The 22,872-nt window shown below is 41.6% G+C and overlaps 1 protein-coding gene across 1 annotated transcript in view; it reads right to left on the reverse strand.

The window, feature by feature from the left end:
• The window catches only part of CD226 (CD226 molecule), a 36,736-nt gene that overhangs the window by 9,707 nt on the left and 4,157 nt on the right, over nucleotides 1-22,872 (reverse strand). Inside the window, 1 exon segment of the mRNA XM_059815636.1 lies at nucleotides 17,694-17,752. Within this exon segment, the coding sequence (XP_059671619.1) occupies nucleotides 17,694-17,752 (59 nt within the window).

Below are 22,872 nucleotides of genomic sequence, written 5' to 3' on the forward strand. Positions count from 1 at the left end.
ATTAGTAAATTATGTTACAAGACATTCCAGCTCATGAATTACAATTGTCCCATTCCCAAACCTCACCACTTAAATAAAAAATTTCTTCACTCTTCATATACTTTATACTTCCACTTGGGAAAAACCTGTGTGATAAGCTGTGGTATGAAAGGAGACTTCCAGACAAATTCAAGCTTTCCCCACATATAAACCATAGATATATTATATATTAAATAATTTTGACTGAAATTCCCCTGATCTGAGATACTGGTTTTAGTAATAGAATTCACTGTTTACAAATGAAGAAAAAAATATTTTAAGTCTTCAATAGAAAGATTGTCAACGTTTGTGATATTCAGAGCATTCCATAGCCATTTGGTTTCTAAAGTCAGCTTTGTAATGCATATATTCATAAGTTAGGACTAGGACTGTCATCATTTTGAAGACTTCAGTGTTGAAAAAGATTAATGATCAGACTGCTTTTCCTACACTGCAAAAGGATGGATCTTTCAAGCTGTCCAATGAATTTCTTTTTTTATTAGATGTCTTTATGTCAAAAAATGTCACTAGCATATATTTTTAATGTGTTTACCACTATGTATTGTAACAACTGGAAACAAAGACAGAAAATCAAAATTGCATAAGAAAAATGATAGTCATTAAATGCATCAAAATCCATTTTAAAAAAATATAGTTTTAAAATGAAGCTGTATCTAGATTCATGGGATGGGATGGGATGGGATGGTTGCAGTGGCACTCTAAGTAAAACAGAATATACTGTAAGACTGAGCTAGGTTTAGATCCTCTTAGATATAACATTTTTATCAAAAATCTAGGGGCAAAAATGCTGGGAAACTGTATTGCTTTGGATGCTAGTAGTGCCAGGGTTGTCAAAATCATAAGTATAGAGAAATCATCAATATAGGGTGGCCTACCTCACCTCCTAAGCTAGGTGCAAAGAGTAATAGGATTTCATGTGGGCAAGTATACTACCCTAAATCTAGGAATAAGTGATTCCATTCATGCTGACAGGATGGAAACTTCATTGTGGAAGTCTGTGACTTCTGAGACTTGTGCAGTCTCTGTGAAATGGTGAATGAAAAAGTCTAGCCTGCAATTTTTTACCAATGGAACACAGCACAGAAAAATTACATTCCCTCCGCCTTTGGAGAGTAGAAGTATGATTAAAACATTGAAATGCTGAAAGACAAAGGAACTGTGTCTAATGAGTTTACCTAAAAAAAATTAATGAAGAACTTGAAGATCCATGTAGACTGCAATCAAGGAGACAGAAAGTTAATGATAGACAAGGACAGAAGAGAGATAAATTCACTAAACTAAACAGAAGGTACAACACAGTGAAGCTAATTAACTCCTTGGACAGCTTGCCAAAGACAGATAATTTTCTATTACTGAAGATGACTGCCAAGGCTGGATAATCATTTAAGATATCATGCTAGTTCCAGCAAGAATTTACTCATGGAAGTCTAAGTATTATTTAAATCAGACTATTATGATGGGGCTCTACACCTGCAAAAGATGTTCCTTGTAGTGCAGTCCCTCAAAAGTCACTACACTAGAAAAGGTAATTTTTTTTATGTCTAGCAGATTCAGATCTGCAGATTCAGATTCAGATCTGCTAGGGAAGAGGGGTAAATGAAAAGGTAATTGCAACCAATTCTCTCTCTTGCCCATCATATTCTTACAGGACAGATCCTTTCCTCCTGTCCCACTTTCCAGACCACTAACTTCCAGCAACTGCCTGCTTTGCAATAAACCACGTATTCTTCCCTTCACTGTGCAGTCTTTGCTGTCCTATTCCTACCCTACCCCAAGCCCTACTCCTACCTGAGTTCTCCTTAGGAGCCTTGAAGTCTCCCCATCTGCTCCTGGGTCCATCCTTGCTGTCATATTCATTTCATGCCAATGCTAACCTGAACTCCAGGTGTTTCTCGTATCTAAACATGCTTATTAGGGAAATTTTGTGTGTGATGATGATACCTCCCACCTTCCAGAGGATTCCCACCTGATCCAAAGGGCAGCAACCACGACTGTATAAAAAACAGCCTTCTTCCCTGCTGCCCTGCTGTACATTTGCTAGAAAAATATACATTATACATATGGTGAACTCTAAACAAGAAGATAAAACATTTTCCACCAAAAATCACAAAAATTCCTTCTGTCTTAAAACTTATTAGTTAACTTTGTATGTTATATTTGCCAAACAATATATCACAGTTTCCCAATAATAACTAATACTACAACATACTATATTATACTGTAACAGGTATATTACAAAGCTAAGGTTGCCTTGCAACTTCTGTGAAGAATTTCCAGGTACAAATCTTGATATATCTGTATAATTTGCTGGTATACAAATATTAAATAATATGTTAATAGTGAGAACTATTTATCAACAGACAAATTAAAATAGAAACAGTTTTGAGATTCTTGGCCGCTGTACATTCTATCATAACCATTTTCAAACACAGACATGATGACACATTTTATTTTTTTGCATTGCATGTGTATTTTACTTGACAGTATGCAGCAACATGCAGGCATTTTCACTCTTGATGAAAGATGCAAATCACTCCCCTTCTTATTGTATGATACCTTGCACAACTTAAATAATTATGTAAGGCACAAGCAGTGGAGAATCAGGCCTACATAGTTCTAATTAAATCTTGCAAGTACACTAAAGTATTCCAGGCTTTTGTTTTAAGCAATTGTCCCATTTTATTTTGACACCAGCATCAGCATAGTTCTTTCATCCTCCCTTTAGCACCTTTCTGAACACAGTTTCTTTGCTTTCATCCTGGTACGCGTGGGATGAGAACCTCCCATTCTGAGAAATACTTCTATGGGGAAAAAGGCATACCCACATACCTTCACCCCCGCACACGCACAACCCAAGGTGACACACTGTATGTGAACATTTCAGAAATGCTAAAAAAATGTATCATTGCATCTGATAAAAATAGACTTCCCCTGTCCACTGCTCATTCCGGCCACTGCTGCCTGCTCTGCCCCCTGCCACGGCCATGTCATCTCTCCTTCTGGACAGAAGGCAGGAGGAGGTGGCAGTACTCATGGTAGGTGCATTTACCTCTGCTTAGTAAAATCACAGAATCACAGAATCACAGAATCATTAAGGTTGGAAAAGACCTGTAAGATCATCAAGTCCAACCATTACAAAAAAAAAAAAAAAACCGAACCAAAAAACACCACCATGCCATTAAGCCATGTCCCACAATGCCATGTCCACACGTTCCTTGAATACCTCCAGGGATGGTGACTCCACCACTGCCCTGGGCAGTTTATTCCAGTGTCTCACCACTCTCTCAGTAAAGAATTTTTCCTAATATCCAGCCTGAATCTCCCCTGGTGCAACTCAAGGCCATTTCCTCTTGTCCTCTCACTCATCACCTCGGAGAAGAGGCCAACACCCACCTCTCTGCAACCTCCTTTCAGGTAATTGTAGAGAGCGATGAGGTCTCCCCTCAGCCTCCTCTTCTCCAGGCTAAACAACCCCAGCTCCCTCAGCCGCTCCTCATAAGACTTGTGCTCCAGACCCCTCACCAGCTTCGTCACCCTTCTCTGGATGCGCTCCAGCACCTCAATGTCCTTCTTGTAGTGAGGGGCCCAAAACTGAACACAGGATTCGAGGCGCGGCCTCACCAGCGCCGAGTACAGAGGCATGATCACCTCCCTGCTCCTGCTGGCCACACTGTTTCTGATACAGGCCAGGATGCCGTTGGCCTTCTTGGCCACCTGGGCACACTGCTGGCTCATATTCAGCCGGCTGTCAACCAGCACCCCCAGGTCCTTTTCTGCGGGGGAGCTTTCCAGCCACTCATCCCCAAGCCTGTAGTGTTGCATGGGGTTGTTGTGACCCAACTGCAGGACTCGGCACTTGGCCTTATTGAACCTCATACAATTGGCCTGGGCCCATCGATCCAGCCTGTCCAGATCCCTCTGCAGAGCCTTCCGACCCTTAAGCAGTTCAACACTCCTGCCCAACTTGGTGTCGTCTGCAAACTTCCTGAGGGTGCACTCTATCCCCTCATCCAGATCATCAATAAAGACATTAAACAAGACTGGTCCCAAAACTGAGCCCTGGGGGACTCCGCTTGTGTCCGGCCGCCAACTGGATCTCACTCCATTCACCACGACTCTCTGGGCTCGGCCATCCAGCCAGTTTTTCACCCAGCAAAGAGTGCACCTGTCTAAGCCACCAGTCGCCAGCTTCTCCGGGAGAATACTGTGGGAGACAGTGTAGAAGGTTTTACTGAAGTCCAGGTAGACAACATCCACAGCCTTTCCCTCATCCACTAGGCGGGTCACCTGGTCATAGAAGGAGATCAGGTTGGTCAAGCAGGGCCTGCCCTTCATGAACCCGTGGACATGCTCTGTTTTTCTATCCTCCCCACATCTCTTTTGACAGGATGTTATCTCATCATATTTTGCAGTTATACATATCTCTGTCTGCTTTAGGGCTATTAGTTGTTGAAAGGAGAAGAAATGTAAGTTTTTGTATTTTTAAAAACATTTTATTTCAATATTTTTCTTGGAAAGCAAGTCACAGTAATACAGACATATAAAAAGTGTAAATCAACTTCCCAGGATTTAAAGAATCAAGCAACTAAACTAAAATTCTGCAACAGGGAAATTGATGAAATGAAGAAATTCTTTTTGGAGGGAAGATAAAATAATGGTGTAATCTTTTTTTCCCTCCCCCCCCCGCCCTTGCTACAAGCAATTAAAAGTCAAAAATGAACGTTATGTAAACATTTGGTCCCCATTCTTTTCGGTAGAGATTTTCAGACTTTTTACTTTTGGTTCCTGTCCTATCCATTTAGATTATTCTTTTTGTTCCTTTGGTCTCCAATAGGATTACCTGGTTTTGTTCCTTCAAAGGGAAGTTGCTTAGATACCTGTACTTGTTTTCAGCTAGTTTATTCATTTTTAAAGTCAGTATCTGTGACATTTTAATTACTCTTCGCTGCAAGTTTCACCGGTACCAGATTTATAATTTTACACAAAGTTCCGGAGTTTCACTCTGGACTACACATAAATCTCATGCATTCCTCCTGGTTTAAAACCATATACAAAGGATACAATATTCATACTCCAACATCAGTTCTGCAACTTCAGAAAGGCACAGGAAAATAAAATGCATTGAAGCACTCTTCTGGCTTAGCATGTTTCTGCATCTCTGTTTAGGCTTAAAACTTAGCAGAGTACTACCAGAGCTGTTTTTTTACAGAGAAAGTCACATCAGCTGCTGCAGGCAAGCACATGCACTGCCACATAACAAATGCAGGGAGTTACACCCCACGCTCAGCCATCCCAGCACACAGATATTTCCCATGTGCTGCCGGGTACCACAAGGTCAGGACAAGCTCATACTGCTCAGACTGATGCTAACAGAGCTACCTTCAAAGTAGGTACCCTTAGGAAGTAATGCTCCCCATCAGAAATAGCTAGTGACCTTAGCAAATTTTTCAAAACTGCAAAGATAACTTAGCTCTACAACAGAGACAGGTTCCCACTTGGTTTGCTGAAGTTCCGCATACAAACACAATCTTCTTCCTCTTCTTATAATAAGAAGTGACGAAATAAATTGCAGATTAAAAGGAGATAAAGACAAAATAAATTGCAGATTAAAATTTTATGAAGATTAACTTTCTCCAGAGCTCTTCTTTTCACCAAGCAAATCAACTTTCAGATGAGAAAATACTTCAAGAGTGACCCCTTCACCCTTTCTGAATAGGCTAAATACGGAATCCTATTTTGCTCCCAAACTAATGTCTTCCAACTCTATCAGTGCATACAGCACAATTTTGCTGAGTTTCTAAAAAAATGGGTTTGCCCTTTTTTGGATGAGACAGGTACACATGGATGCATAGCTACTAAATAAGTTGGAACAATAAAGATCTTAATTTCTAATGAGCTACTGACAGCAGTTCAACAATCAGACTCAGAAAACAGCAGTAGTGCAGTGTTTAAAAAGGATGTATTTGTCTAATAGCAACTATTCGGCTCATAAAAGTTAAAATGGAAGTATTCATACTCTTATACCCTTAAAACACCCCTTTAAATATGTATTAAATTCTATTGTGACAATTTGGTGAATCTTTCTGTACCAATTATTAATTCTGCGTGACATTATAAACACTTAGCAAGCAGTTGTAACTCACCTGCCAATATCAGTTTGCTTACATACATTCCATTACTCTTTTTTGTTATTTTACTCTTTTAAGTTGAACTTTAGTTACCTATAGTGCAAGGAAAGGGAGAAGCCAGAGAGAGGGAGAGAGAAAGAGTATAGTGCCAGTAGAAGTGAGATAATCATCCTCTTTTCAGGTATAAACATTCATGAACTTCCAGCAAGGAGAATCTGGTTGTTGGGGAAGAAGTCATCTGATAAAAGCATAAAATGTACTATGCCAGGATTCACCTGCAGGAGAGTCCTGAAGATATGAGAGGTCAGAATTTCAAATTTTCATCCTTTCCAGAAATTTCATCAGTTCAGGATGAAGGGAATTTACCAGCAATAGGAGTTCAATGAGCGGACAGAAGGAGTGACACAGGATACTGTGCTTTGTTAATGATCCATATTGTCTCACAGTGGATGAAGAGAAATGCTGTACTGAGAAACTGCATGTTACAGCACACGTGTGTGTGCATGTGTGTGCATTTATGCCTACCTGCTCATATCTTCCACAAGGATCCTGAGGGTTGGACTTCAGGCAGAGCAGAGGATATCATGTTTTAAGCCACACAGAAGAAAAAAGGCAGGGGAGAGGGGAAGGGAAAGGGCATGAAAAATCAAACTGGCTCCTAAGACAACTATTGAACCAACGTTTCTCAGGAGGGAAAGCCAAGGGTGCCAAGGTGATGGGCAGGGTACACACCCATGCTGCCCAGCCCTAGAAGTGTTATAACGCCCAGGAGTGCAGCATGAGGATGCACTCCTGGGGAACTGCTGCCCTGCATCTCAGATCTTAGTTATTACTTTTAATGGATTGTTTTATGGACTGAAAAGATATTGGAGAAGAAGGAAAGATACAGTTTATTTCATAAGAAGTTTGTTATGCAGCTTGGTACCAGGTAAGAAAACAGAAGAAATCAATATATCATCAGTATTTTTTACTGAATGCTTCCTTTCCATTTCTTTTTGTCCTTATTAAGTTATAAATTATATTCCTGTCTGACAGGCCAGCTGAAAGAAAGGTTCATCATTAGGAAGAAAAGCAGCAGAAAGAGGTTCTGCAGATGGGAAAATTTCAGAACTTAAAATATTAATCACCTCTTAGTGATCTCCTTTAGAATATTTGGAAGTTTAACTATCTGAATCTGTAATTCCTTTTATCCTCTGCTTTTCACCTACCTCTGTTCATTCCATAACCTAACATGTATTTCCCCAAATAAAATATATTCAGTCTGTCCTAGATAAATTAATACTATCATCTCCTTAATTTTGAATATTTTAAAGCTGTCACTGTGCACTTTCCATTTTCCCCTGCAGTTTCATCCTGTAATGATTTCCAAATCCCATTATCTCAAAATTTCATCCATCACATTTACACTTTGAGAAACAAAAACCAAAGTTATAAAACTCTTGGTTCTGGATTTAACTACTGGGTGTCAGAGCAGTTATGGTTGATACTAGAGATAATACCATACTTTAGTTAAGTTGAATGTCCCAGTGGTGGCTGCAGTAGATAGAATTAAGGAATAGGAGCTGAGAAGATTAAGTATTTTTGCCTTATAGAGGTAAGGGAATACTTGCCCCCAAAAAAATTTTTTAACCCAGTAGATTCAACTCCAGGTCAGTTTTAGCTTTCCTAACTGCACCCATTCATGCTTGGACAGTGTTTCAAGGTTCCTTCCAGGTCAACTGCCCCTGTTTCCATCACATCTATGCTTCTTTTTTATGTTTGAGTTTAGTCAGGAGCTTCTTGTTCATCCATGCAGGCTTTCTGGCATTTTTGATTGATTTTTCTGCTTCTCTGGATGGACCATTGGAGGAAGTTTTCCTTTAAAATCTTTTCTCCATCACCCTTGGGATTCTTCCAAGCAGATTTCTGAATGGGCCAAAGTCTGCTCTTCTGAAGCCCAAGGTTGTGATCCTACTTTTTTCTTTTACCCCCTTCTCTTAGGATCATGAACTCTACTATGCAGCCAAGGTTGCTCCCGATCTTCACAACCCTAACAAGTTCTTCCTTCTCTTTAAGTCTGAGGTTGAGCAGAGTGTCTCCTCTCTTCAGCTACTTAATCACCTGTGTGAGGAAGTGATCATCAATGCACTCCAGAAACCTATCAGACTGATTGTGCTCTGCTGTGTTGTTGGTCTACAGATACCAGGTGGTTGAACTCTACCATGAGGACCACAGAATGTGAAGCTTCTTCCAGCTGTGTGATGGATGCCTCATCTATATCAGGCCTGATCACCCTGATCAGGCAGTCAGTAGTAGATATGCATCACCACATCACCTGTGTTGATCTGCCTGCTAATCCTGACCCACGAGCTCTCAGCTGGCTCATCATCCATCCCTAGGCAGAACTTCTTGCATTCCCACTACTCTCTCACATAAAGGGCAACTCTCCTTCCCTACCATCCCAGCCTGTCCTTCCTAAACAGCCTGTATCCAGCCACTGCATCACTCCAGCCATGTGAGCCATTCCAACATGTCTCTGTGATCCCAATGAGATCATAGCCCTGCAACTGCACACAGAGCTCTAATTCCTTGTTTGTTGCCCGTGCTATGTTCACTGATGTACAGACACTTCATACGGTCATCCAGTCGTGCTGATTTCCCAGAAAAGGTGTGAGAGCTTCCCCACAATGTGTCCCCTCAGCATTTCCTTATTTGTGTGAACATACTTGGAATGGTCACCCTTGTGCCCTGATTTGTTGTTTTCAAGGTGTTTCCTGTCCAGATAATCCCACATAATTTGCTCGTCAGCCCAGTCTACTTCCTCGCTCACTTGTGGGTTGTCATCTCACTTTCCTGTTAAAGCTCTCCTCACCAGCCTGTTGGCAAGGACACTTTTCCCCACGTGCTCAGGTGGATCCTGTCTCTTCCCAGCAGTCCTTGACCATCAAAAAGGGTCCATGGTGATAAAAGATAACACCTTGTTGTTGACACCAGCAACGCAACGCAACTGCATCTTGACCCCCTCTTCCTAGGGCTTTTCCCCTCTTCAGCAGGATCAAGGAGATGCCACTTAAGCCACCCATGTCCTTGACCACCATCTCCAGCACCATATAGTCATGCCTGATATAGTCCAGGTCTGTCCTGGATTTGTCTTTCGTGTACATGTGGAAAACCAGCAGTCGTTAGGAGTTTGAGGAGGGGGCAAGCCTTGGCAGTCTCTCTGAAGCATCCTAGAGTCTACCTGGCAAGCAGCAAACCTCTCCAGACAGCAAGTTGGGTCAGCAGATTAACACATTAGAAGTGAGAGTCATCCCTAAATTATCACACAACAGGAAGTCAGTTAATAGATATAGTATCCAGCTGACATGCAATGCATGTTCATCAAAACAATGCTCATAGGGAACATATAAAACAACCCTTCTAATTTTATCTTACTTTGATAAAAACACAGCAGTCCTTATGGGTACTGAATGTTACATTTTTTTCCTTAACATAACATGTTCTGATGCCAAGGAAGTAACCAAGACAACATAACAGCATCATTATTCTTAGTAACTAACTGAACATTCAAAATAGTAAGGAGCAAAAAGAAGAAAAGAGGGGGAAAAAAAAGTCAAAAAATTCTCAGTACTGAATAAAAGGATCTGGAAAATGTTATCACATTGTCTGTTTCCAGAAGAAAAATTTTCTCAGGTATGTCAACAGAGAGTCATATACACGACAAAGGAGGCATTATTCTGCTTCATTTAGCAATGGTAAAACCTTAGATGGAACATGCTGCTTCATTCTATGTATCCTATTTTAATAAGGTTATATACAAACCGGAGAAAACACTGATGAGAACACGAATGATGAAATTTAGAATCATGAACTAAGAAGAAAAGTTAGAAGAACTGTGTTTGCTTAGTACAGAGGGATGACTGAAGGCTGGCAACATGAGAGCCGCCTTCTTTTTTCAAAGGAAGGACTACAGTGAATAAACTCAGTATTAATCACGAGATATCTAGGTTAGATATAAAGGAAAAAAAATCTCCTTATAAGTCTGGTTAAGCGCTAGAATGACTACACAAGAGTATTTTGCATGCATTTCCAACATGGCAATCAGTCAGGGATGATACAGATATGCTTATCCTGCCTCAGAACACAGGGGTGGATGAGAAGAATTTGGAATGTCTCTTCCAGCCCGAGTTTTCCACAATTCTATAATTTCTTTTGATCTAAGCTTTTCCTTCAGAAAGGAAGATGAGATATCTGCTCTACTCCCAAAAGGGCTGGTTTGGGTTTTTTCCCTAGCTGTTTATACTGAAGGGGCATCCAATCCTTAGTTCATCACAGAAGATAGAAAGTAAGAAAAGCAACATTTAACAGGTCAATAATCACAGCAGAGGTGTGAAAAAGGCAGCTTAATTTGCCTCCATCCTCTTCCTTTCTAATTAGGTGTTGACAATGTGGTTGACACTGTAAGGTACAGAGATAGTTCTTGCTCTGGGGAGCTCAGAGTCCAAGAGCTAAAGAACGAAGATCCCTCAGGATTAGTTCTTTCTTCCATGTGATTTAAAGGGCCGATAATTTTTCACTGTAGACCTATGAATCACATTCTAAATTAAGACAGAAATAAATAGAAAGCAAGCTATTTCAGGTGAATAGGGACTTGAAAAAAATCTATGCAACGTGCTGCTTTTGGCAGGCAGAAGAACATTAATATAGAAGTAAGTTCTGAGTGGCATGGATATCATCACACTAGCTAAGAATAGAAAAGCTCTTTCTCTGCTGTCAGAGAAGAGGTTGATCACTCTATTTAAAATCTGGGAGTGCTTCATGGTACATCTGGCATTTAAATAATCTATTAACGAACTTCCATTCTTATTCAGAGTTGCTAGCAAAACATATCCCCTGAGCAAATGGTCCATTGTCACTGATTGGCAGCAACACAAATTTACTCAGGAATTAAAAAAAAAAAAAAAAAAAAAATATAATTTCCAATCATATAACAGCAAAAAAAAAAAAAAAAAAAAAAAACCAACCAATTACATGAGTCTGCATAATTCACATTATGGATGTAAAAGTCACTATGAACATCAAAAGTGTATTTCCCATTCTATTCAGAGCATAGCATGGAAATTTTTAAGTCAAACTAGTACTATTTTAACACCTAAGTGAAATAAAACTCCTGAGAAAATAAACGTAAGTTTCAAAATATAACGACATTTGTGTTAGAATTCAACAGTTTTGAAAGGCTAATAAACAAACACAGGACAAAAATATTCCAGATAATTTTAATACATTTTCTCTTTATGTAAATAAACATACAAATCTGCTCTATCATAAAGGCCAGTTTTCATTTAAAGAGTTTATATATCACATAATTCTTCACTGCTGAAGGCTTTTGACTTTCTATCTAGATGTGTAGCAAAGGCATAGTATATAAGAGCAGAACAATATCAGTTTGTGATCTCTCTAAGGATGTTTATTATATTCTATATTTTAAGTTAAATTTGCATTGTAAATTTGTTCATCATGTATTTTAAGAATGCTGGACCAACTTTAACTAATTGAGTTCTGCATCACAAATCTCTTCACAAGTTGATTTACTTTGCCTCTAAGACAGTTTTTGCCTACACTCAATCATTTCTGATTATGTTAAATTTTAAATAATCAATATTCTAATCATACATTTCAATGGACTCTTAAAAACCCTTCATTCAGTGATTGCTACATTTTGATGCAATACAACCGACAGAACTAACTATTAATAAGGCCTGGTAGTTTGGGAGGATGTGTGAAGTACATGAAGCCAGATATACTTATCAGTACTTCTCAAGGCAGAATGAATCAGAGGACAATTTGTAGCTGCACAGGAAGCATCAATACAGTGGTCCGGTGATGTGAAAAGTATTGCACTGAATCACAACCGACAAAGAAATGCCTTATACTTTCGTAAGGGCAAGACAGAAAAGGACAAGATTATCATTATGGGCAATGATAATACAAAGATATAACCAGGTAGTAATGGTATGTCGTGTATCATCACAGATATGAGAGTGCAATAGGAAAAAAGTTTTACATAGTGTCTATATAGGAAGCCTAAATTAAACCCATTAAGTTCAACAAAGTATTGGGCCCGGAAGATATTTTAAATTTAAATTATTGCTGATTTATTTTGCCGGGTTGGGAACAAGACAGAAATACATTTCAGGTTTGTAGAAGTCTTAAGATCCTGATGTACAGATATTAATGGAAATCATATTTTGAACCAAATATTTGTTTATTGATCTTGTCTTAAACTTCCTGTTGATATGTCTTCATTGTAATGCTCCATGGAGTTGAGAATGGCTGAAAAATAACACACAAAACTAAGAACTTAAAGGCAGAGATGCATGACTGGATGACAGGACCAGACCTTAATTTATGTTGAATAAATGATGAGGAAGCCAGAATAATTCCTTAAACTCATTTTCTGTGAATTTATACTTTATTCAAACTTCAAAAAAATCCTTCAGAGATGAGTAACTGTTGTACTGATGGATTTAACTGAAAACAGAAGAACCAAAGGAATGAAGACAGGTCTGGAAAAGGATCAAGTAAACAAATGGATCCATGTCTCAAGTGGCCATAGGTAAGCAAAGACCTGGACAAACCAGAAAAAAGACACAGGATATCGTATGAAGAAAAAAGGAATTTTGCCAATACCTCTTCCAATACCTTTGTAAATTAAAGTTATCCAAGGATCCATTCCAAAATGCTAGAGACTGGAAATGTATCCTTTCCGTATACAGATTTCTTTGCAAAAGTTTACCATAAGAAAGAAGGAAAGAAGGAAAGAAGGAAAGAAGGAAAGAAGGAAAGAAGGAAAGAAGGAAAGAAAGAAAGAAAGAAAGAAAGAAAGAAAGAAAGAAAGAAAGAAAGAAAGAAAAAGAAATTGCAGAATTCTTGATGCTTCTTTGCTATTGTTAGGTACATGGATGGCAATGGGCAAAACAACACAGCCGAGTACTGTGTTTTAAGTGGTGACATGGGATGACAGTTAAACATGCACCTCCGTACAGACCTCCCCAAAGGACTGACCGAGTACACTGCTCTCTCAACACTCTTTCATTTGAAAGTAAAATCACAACACCTGCAGCTTCAAATGCTTTCTCTTCTGGGCAGCAAGCATATGAAATAACATCTTTTTGGCAATCAGCAATTCCTGCATGATGTCCCCAACGCTAATGCTTCTTCTATCAGTAATGACTTTACTCTCTGCTCCTCACATTTTATACTGCACTCAAAATCACTCTTCAGACATCCATGTCTAAGCACTGTATATAAGAAACTACAGATCATCCTTAAACCATTCATGAAGAAAGGTGAAATAAAACCACTGACTATTCCTACATAATCACTAACTACATCTTATCAAAAAATGTACAAGGATTTTTCTCTGAAAGTATGAGTTTTGTTTGCTTAGTGCAGGAATAGTTGTGACTCATAAAATGTGGTAACATTAAGGGAAAAAAATCCATTTAATTCAGTTCTGAAAGCTGTTGGATATGTGTTCACACTACAGGAAAAAAGAAGCAACAGATTCACCCAGCTGGCAAATACCTTCCTGTAGGATAACTAGACTATTCTTTGCCAATATATTCATGTGTAACTGTGGCAGAACATATTCTGAAGTTCTTTGCAATTATGGTACAGAATTTCAGCACTGCATCCTCTTGTAAGAATGTCCTGTAGCTACATAACATGTGAAGTTTCCAATATAATATCCTGAGTATTATTGCTTTTCTGTCAGTATGGTTCAGTAATTGCCAATAAAGAAAGCATGGATAACATTGTGCAGTCTGCAAGAGTCCTTTCTCACCTATTTCATAGATGTCATAAGAAATCTTTAGCCAAAATTTAAAGCAAAAAGAGCAAAATATGTCCTAACATTTTTATTATATATCCTGATACAGACCCAGGACTAAGCTGAGACCACATCTAGTAAAAAAAAATCAATTACTACAATAATTACATGAAAAATTTTATGTAAATGGTGATTCATCACCACTTCTGGGGTCTTCCATCTGCCAGTGATGCAATGAGGACAGTACACCAAGAAAAGACCTCTGTAATGAGAGCTATATCCTCTTCTGTCTCCTGGGATCACAGGTCCTTATCACAGCTCAGCCATTGCTTATCCAAGATTAATCTTTTTTTGTTTTTTTTTTTTTACTTTTGTCCCTGGTTGAAAAAGAATCGCATTCACCCCATGCAGACCATGGCGGGGTGAACTGCTGATCTGTGACCAGAGACTAAGCCAGGAGCAGAGTCCTAAACAGAGTTTCTCCAGTATTATTTTGCTACTACATACACTGAAAATCTGTTGTGATTTTTATTCACTCAATATCATCTTTAATCACATATGAAAGAGTGTAACCACAGTGGACTTTTTATTTATAAAGACACCTTTACTCTAAATGGAAATAAATAGGGATGTTTTCAAAATACTAATAAAGAAATGTGCTTAATGCTTTTCAAATACTTTACTTCTTTCTTCTCTTTCTGTGTTTTTGTTTAAAAAGCAAGTCATGATCCCCAAACTTTTTTAACTGCTTGATCTTGCAGCCTTGTTAACACTTGAACTGCCGGATCTAGTGACACTGTTGTAACCATTAGACACTACTTGAAATATTTACTCATGTCGTGGTTTAGTCCCAGCTGGACTAAGCACCACACAGCTGCTCGCTCACTCCCCTTCCTCAGCTGGACAAGAGAGACAGAAAAATACGATGAAAGGCTCGTAGATTAAGACAAGGACATAGGGAGATCACTCACCAATTACCATCATGGGCAAAACAGACTTGACTTGGGGAAATTAGTTTAATTCATCACCAATCAAAATCGGAGTAGGATAATGAGAAATAAAACCAAATGTTAAAAAAAACACCTTCCCCCCACCCCTCCCTTCTTCCCGGGCTCAGCTTCACTCCTGATTTTCTCTACCTCTTCTCCCTGAGAGGCACAGGGGGACGGGGAATGGGGGTTGCGGTCCGTTCATCACACGTAGTTTCTGCCGCTCCTTCCTCCTCACACTCTTCCCCTGCTCCAGCATGGGGTCCCTCTCACAGGAGACAGTTCTCCACAAAATTCTCCAACGTGGGTCCTTCCCACGGGCTGCAGTTCAAAAACTGCCCCAGCATGGGTCCTTTCCATGGGGTGCAGTCCTTCAGGAACAGACTGCTCCACCGTGGGTCCCCTATGGGGTCACAAGTCCTGACAGCAAACCTGCTCCAGTGTGGGCTCCTCTCTCTCCACGGGTCCACAGGTCCTGCCAGGAGCCTGCTCCAGCATGGGCTTCCCACAGGGCCACAGCCTCCTTCGGGCATCCACCTGCTCCTGCATGGGGTCCTCCCTGGGCTACAGGTGGATATCTGCTCCACCATGGACCTCCATGGGCTGCAGGGGACAGCCTGCCTCACCATGGTCTTCACCACGGGCTGCAGGGGAATCTCTGCTCTGGCGCCTGGAGCCTCTCCTCCCCCTCCTTCTTCACTGACCTTGGTGTCTGCAGGGTTGTTTCTCTCACATATTCTCACTCCTCTCTTCCCTGGCTGCCATTTCCCAGTTTCCCCCCCTGCCCCTTCTTAAATATGTTATCCCAGAGGCGTTACCACTGTTGCTGATTAGCTCGGCCTTAGCCAGTGGCACGTCAGTCTTGGAGCCGGCTGGTGTTGGCTCTATCAGACACAGGGGAAGTTTCTAGCAGCTTCTCACAGAAGCCACCCCTGTAGCGCCCACCCCCACCCCACCCCCCGCTACCAAAACGTTGCCACGCAAACCCAATACAGCTCATTAAGCATCAGCACTTGAGGCTTCAAACAATGCAAATGAAAAATGTTAACAAATCAGAATCATACCTGTTTTACTCATTTTGTGTTCATAGTTTTAAAAAATTACACAAAGCACATGGGAAAGCAGAATCAGACTCATGACCTGCGTTGATTGCTAGGAATGAAGCACTAGAGCAACTTTGAACATTTTGAGTGCAGACACATTCATTTTTTTTCAAGCCAGCAAAAGGTAATCCAAGATACTTCAACCAAATTTATGTAATGGCCAGCATATATGATTGCCATGTGAAGAACATTTCACCTTATACTTTAATCTGGTTAAGACTCTCCATCATGAGTATAATGCCGTATGGCATTATTTCCATTTATTTCCTCTATTTCCATTCAATGGAAATTCTGAAACCCAATTATATTTTCTATACTTATATTCTGTTGCAAGTTTTCATTGAGGTATGTGCTGCAGATTCCTCAATGGCATACTTACCTACTTAAGTTGGTGCAGGAATGCCTCTGGGTCCCACATTAACAGGTCAGTATAGATAAATCCTGACAATTTTCAATGCCTTGGTAGCACAAATTAAATTATAAACCAGGCTTCAGTTTTGATTGACAGAAAAACCTTAATAATATCAGCTTAACTTCATCTGTGCCAATTTACCAGATCAAGTTTAAAAGTTTAATGTTGAATATTATGTATCCACAAAGTTGCATCCATTTAAAGGCAGATAAAACTTTAGCTTGGCCAACTAATCTTTAAAACTAAAACCCCAAATTGCAAAGCATTAGACACCATACAATTCCCTAAAAAAAAATTAGTCTATTAAAGGTTTGTTGATTATCTGTTACACACAGAAGAAATGGGTTTTGCAGTGAGTTGTTTATTTTTCTGGGGTAGCATAGGTAAATTAATGCTTTTAGAAAAGTAATGCCTATTGGGAATCAATAAATCATAAATCCCAACCAAAGAAAACAATGTAATTGAAACAAAGTTTTAATTAATTATAAAATGATCTTTCTATGATGGCCAGACTTCTTTATACCAGAAAATATCAGATTCCTTAAAAAACACTTCGTTTTCCAGGACCGCAACTATTTGTGTGTATTAAACCTATAGAACAAGTTCCTGTCCAGTGAAATGATGAGACTAACACTCAGCTTACTCAAAGCTTTTTTCTTGGTGCAGAATAAAAAAACTTTAAAGATGAACATCAGTGTCCTAATTTTACAAGTTAGAAGACAAAGAAGAAAAATTATATATCTAGTGTCAGCAGCAAACTAAAATACTGGCTGCATGGAAGTGAATTTGAAGTTTACTGTTGATTTAATCAAAGCAAGATTTCATCCAGGGAGTTTAAAATATTTAGTACTGATGAAGATGCTAGTAAGGTAAGATAAAGCCTGACTGATAACAGTTCTACTATAACTACTACATAAATAAATACCTTCTCTAAAATCAGGTTTTAATAACATATTTAATTTGCAGTACAGATTAAAGTAGTAATATTTTATCTTCACTGGTGATACACTTCATTATCTTCAGATAAGTGTATATAAAGATCATGTTTATACACATCTATCCGGAGCTGAACAGGATTGATTCTTCCTGTTTTCAGAAACCTTGATACTTTTATTGGGTTTGTGTGGCAAGGTTTTGGTAGCAGGGGGGCTACAGGGGTGGCTTCTGTGAGAAGCTGCTAGAAGCTTCCCCCATGACCAATAGAGCCAATACCAGCTGGCTCCAAGTCGGACCTATCATTGGCCGAGGCCAATGAGGGGGGAACTGCACAACTGCAATCGGAGAAGAGAGGAGTGAGAATATGTGAGAGAAACAACTCTGCAGACAATAAGGTCAGTGAAGAAGAAGGGGGAGGAGGTGCTCCAGGCACCGGAGCGAGATTCCGCTGCAGCCCGTGGTAAAGACCATGGTGAGGCAGGCTGTCCCCCTGCAGCCCATGGAGGTCCATGGTGGAGCAGATATCCACCTGTAGCCCAGGGAGGACCCCACACCAGAGCAGGTGGATGTGCCCGAAGGAGGCTGTGACCCCATGGAGAGCCTGTGCTGGAGCAGGCTCCTGGCAGGACCTGTGGACCTGTGGAGAGAGAGGAGCCCACACCGGAGCAGGTTTGCTGGCAGGACTTGTGACCCCATAGGGGACCCACACTGGAGCAGTTTGCTCCTGAAGGACGGCACCCCATAGAAAGGACCCATGCTGGAGCAGTTCATGAAAACCTGCAGCCTGTGGGAAGGACTCACATTGGAGAAGTTCATGGAGGACTGTCTCCCATGGGAGGGACCCCAGGCTGGAGCAGGGGAAGAGTGTGAGGAGTCCTAAGCCTGAAAAGGAAGAAGTGGCAGAGACAACGTGTGACGAACTGACCACAACCCCCATTCCCCATCCTCCTGTCCAGCTGTGGGGGAGGAGGTAGAGAATTCGGGAATAAAGTTAAGCCCAGGAAGAAGGGAGGGGTGGGGGCAAGGTGTTTTTAAGATTTGATTTTATTTCTTATTACCTTACCCTGATTTGATTGGTAATAAATTAAACTATTTTCCCCGAGTTGTCTGTTTTGCCTGTGGCAGTAATTGGTGAGTGATCTCTCTGTCCCTATCTTGACCCAGAAGCGTTTCGTTATATTTTCTCTCTCCTGTCCAGCTGAGGAGGGGGAGTAATCGAGTGGCTTTGGTGGGCACGTGGCATCCAGCCAGGGACAACCCACCACATTTCTTTAAACGGAAAAGTATTAATTTCTATTCAACTTTATTATCTCCCTCTGTAGTAGGATTAAACTGATACACTTGAAAAGTGGGGGGTTTGCTGTTGGTTTAGGTTTGTGTTTTAACGTGCTCAAACCAAGAGAGAAATCCTACATACTGCGAATACAGAATCCCACAGTACTGTTTAAAAATACATACCTCTGATAACTGATCCACTTTTTGTGTGGTTTACAGTGTGTTGAAATCTGTAGGTGGATTGCCTAATAAAGGCATTGGACTGAAGGGCAACATCCCACAGGCAACTGCCTTGTTTCTTGCAGCAAACAGGAGGAGCCAGAAGCCGTTGTGCAGCAGGACATCTATGACGTAGTCGCCATCACAGAAACATGGTGGGACGACTAGCATGACTGGAGTGCTGCGACGGAGGGCTATAAGCTCTTCAAGAGGGATAGGCAAGGAAGGAGAGGCGGTGGGGTGGCTCTGTACTTTACAGAGTTTTTTGATTGTATAGAGCTTGACGATTGTGATGACAAGGTTGAATGCTTATGGGTGAGGATGAGGGCGAAGGCTAACAAGGCAGATATCCTGCTGGGGGTCTGTTATAGACCACCCAACCAGGACGAAGAAACCGATGAAGCATTCTACAAGTGGCTGGCAGAAGTCTCACAGTAGCAAGCCCTCGTTCTTGTGGCAGACTTCAACTTACCGAACATCTGCTGGAAATATAACACAGCCGAGAGGAAACAGTCCCGGAGGTTCCTGGAGTGTGTGGAAGATAACTTCCTGACGCAGCTGTTAAGTTAGGCTACCAGGGGAGGTGCCCTGCCTGACCTGCTGTTTACGAACAGCAAAGGACTGGCGGGAGACGTGATGGTCAGAGGCCGTCTTGGGCTTAGTGACCATGAAATGATAGAATTCTCAATTCTTGGCCAAGTGAGGAGGGAGGTCAACAATACCACTGCCATGGACTCCTGGAGGGCAGACTTTGGCCTGTTCAGGACACTGGTTGAAAGGGTCCCTTGGGAGATGGTCCTGAAGGGCAAAGGGGTCCAGGAAGGCTGGGCATTCTTCAAGAAGGAAATCTTGAAGGCACAGGAGCAGGCAGTCCCCACGTGCCATAAGAAGAGCCAGCGGGGAAGACGACCGGCCTGGCTGAATGGGGAGCTTTTGCTGGGACTCAGGAAAAAAAGGAGAGTTTATCACCTTTGGAAGAAGGGGCAGGCAGCTGAAGAAGAGTACAAGGACCTCGTTAGGTCATGCAGAGAGGGAATTAGAAAGGCAAAAGCCCAGATAGAGCTCAACCTGGCCATGGTCGTAAGGGATAACAAAAAATGTTTCTATAAATACATTAGGAACAAAAAGAGAGCCAAGGAGAATCTCCCTCCTTTACTGGATGCCAGGGGGAGCATTGTCACGAAGGATGAGGAAAAGGCTGAGGTACTTAATGCCTTCTTTGCCTTAGCCTTTAACAGCTACACCAGGTATCCTCAGGGTATTCAACTCCCTGAGCTGGAAGACAGGGATGGAGAGCAAAATAAACTCCCCATGATCCAGGAGGAAGCAGTTAACGACCTGCTATGCCACCTGGACTCTAACAAGTCTATGGGGCCTGATGGCATCCACCCAAGGGTGCTGAGGGAGCTGGCAGAGGAGCTTGCCAAGCCACTCTCCATCATTTATCAACAGTCCTGGTTAACGGGGGAGGTCCCAGACGACTGGAGGCTTGCCAATGTGACGCCCATCTACAAGAAGGGCCGGAAGGAGGATCCGGGGAACTACAGGCCTGTCAGCCTGACCTCGGTACCAGGGAAGATTATGGAGAGGTTCATCCTGAGGGTACTCACAGGGCACGTGCAGGACAACCAAGGGATCAGGCCCAGCCAGCACGAGTTCATGAAGGGCAGGTCCTGCTTGACCAACCTGATCTCCTTCTATGACCAGGTGACCCGCCTAGTGGGTGAGGGAAAGGCTGTGAATGTTGTCTACCTGGACTTTAGTAAAGCCTTCAACACTGTCTCCCACAATATTCTCCTGGAGAAGCTGGCGACTCATGGCTTAGACAGGTGCACTCTTCGCTGGGTAAAAAACTGGCTGGATGGCCGAGCCCAGAGAGTTGTGGTGAATGGATTGAAATCCAATTGGCGGCCGGTCAGAAGCGGAGTCTCCCAGGGTTCAGTTTTCGCACTGGTCTTGTTTAACATCTTTATTGATGATCTGGATGAGGGGATCGAGTGCTCCCTCAGGAAGTTTGCAGATGACACCAAGTTAGGTGGGAGTGTTGATCTGCTTGAGGGTAGGAAGGCTCTGCAGAGGGATCTGGACAGGCTGGATGGATGGGCCCAGGCCAATTGTATGAGGTTCAACTAGGCCAAGTGCCGGGTCCTGCACTTGGGTCACAACAACCCCATGCAACGCTACAGGCTTGGGGACGAGTGGCTGGAAAGCTCCCCCACAGAAAAGGACCTGGGGGTGTTGGTCGACAGCTGGCTGAATATGAGCCAGCAGTGTGCCCAGGTGGCCAAGAAGGCCAATGACATCCTGGCCTGTATCAGAAATAGTGTGGCCAGCAGGAGTAGGGAGGTGATCGTCCCCTGTACTCAGCACTGGTGAGGCTGCACCTCGAATCCTGTGTTCAGTTTTGGGCCCCTCACCACAAGAAAGACATTGAGGTGCTGGAGCATGTGCAAAGAAGAGCAATGAAGCTGTTGAGGGGTCTGGAGCACAAGTCTTATGAGGAGCGGCTGAGGGAACTAGGGTTGTTTAGCCTGGAGAAGAGGAGGCTGAGGGGAGACCTCATCGCTCTCTACAATTACCTGAAAGGGGGTTGCAGAGAGGTGGGTGTTGGTCTCTTCTCCCAACTGACGAGTGACAGGAAAAGAGGAAATGGCCTCAAGTTGCACCAAGGGAGATTCAGGCTGGATATTAGGAAAAAATTCTTTACTGAGAGAGTGGTGAGACACTGGAATAAACTGCCCAGGGCAGTGGTGGAGTCACCCTCACTGGAGGTGTTCAAGGAACGTGTGGATGAGGTATTGTGGGACATGGCTTAATGGGCATGGTGGTGTTGGTTGATGGTTGGACTTGATGATCTTACAGGTCTTTTCCAACCTTAATGATTCTGTGATTCTGTGATTTCAGATTAACCCTAGCCAGTACATTCAGGAACAAATAGCTGAGACCAGTACTGCCTTGGCCAGGAAAAGGACTAAATGAGCTTGCAGATCTCTACTGCATCTAACTTTTAGGATTTTACAGAAAAAGAACCCACTTGGAATTAGGGCTCAGCACTGCCAGAACTCAGGTTGGACCAAACCACATATGAGAACTAGTTTGCCTGTTCATCTTTGTAAACAGCAATCTGGATTTCCAGATCTTAGCTTATTTGAATGCAATCAAAAATTATGTTTCTAATGCCTATGGTTGCATTAATATTGTGCACTGAAAGCACTGACAGAGAAAGAGAAACTAGGGAGTTACTACTTCAGTAATGTTATCTCTTACGTAATAAAAAAGACACTAGAGTGAAGGGAACATTCAGAAATGCTGCTAAAGGAATCACAGTTGAGGAACTCTGACCTGAACCACAAGCCAGCCCTGAAGGACCCCCCTCAACTCTTTCACTGGTAGGAAATTCCCTCTACATGTGAAGGACTGTGAATTGTATGACTATGCCAGTGTGCCACAATGGGGAAAATCATTTCAGGTCTAAACTATCTTATCTAACAATCTGGGGGAGACAGATTAACTTTTTTCAAAGTCAGGGCAATAACTTGTGTGTGGTTTAATTTCTGCATTGGTGAGCAACAATGTTTACTTATAGAAAGCTAGCAGAGATAGGAAGAGAGATTGGGGTTCCTATTTCATCAGTGCCATCAACAAATGTGCTGCCTAAAATCAAGTTCCAAAAACCTTCAGTGTTGAAGGCAGGAACAATATACCTTGAATCTTTGAAGTTTAGATATCTCTTACAAGAGTCAGGTCCACTGTTTCCTTGTAAAATTGAAATTACAGAAGTGTAGATAAAATAAGTTAGATGTGAAGACTCAGAAGGATCAGGCTAGGAAAAGAACTGTTATTTTTATCTTCTGGTCTTTCAAATGCTTGGAACTAAATTTTCCTTTCAACTCATTCTTTCCTAGTGGCGAAATACAATAAAATATTGAATTAAGTCTATTTTCACTCTGGAGGATGGGAA

Source organism: Gavia stellata, chromosome 3, assembly GCF_030936135.1.
Source record: "Gavia stellata isolate bGavSte3 chromosome 3, bGavSte3.hap2, whole genome shotgun sequence".
Lineage (NCBI taxonomy): Eukaryota > Metazoa > Chordata > Aves > Gaviiformes > Gaviidae > Gavia > Gavia stellata.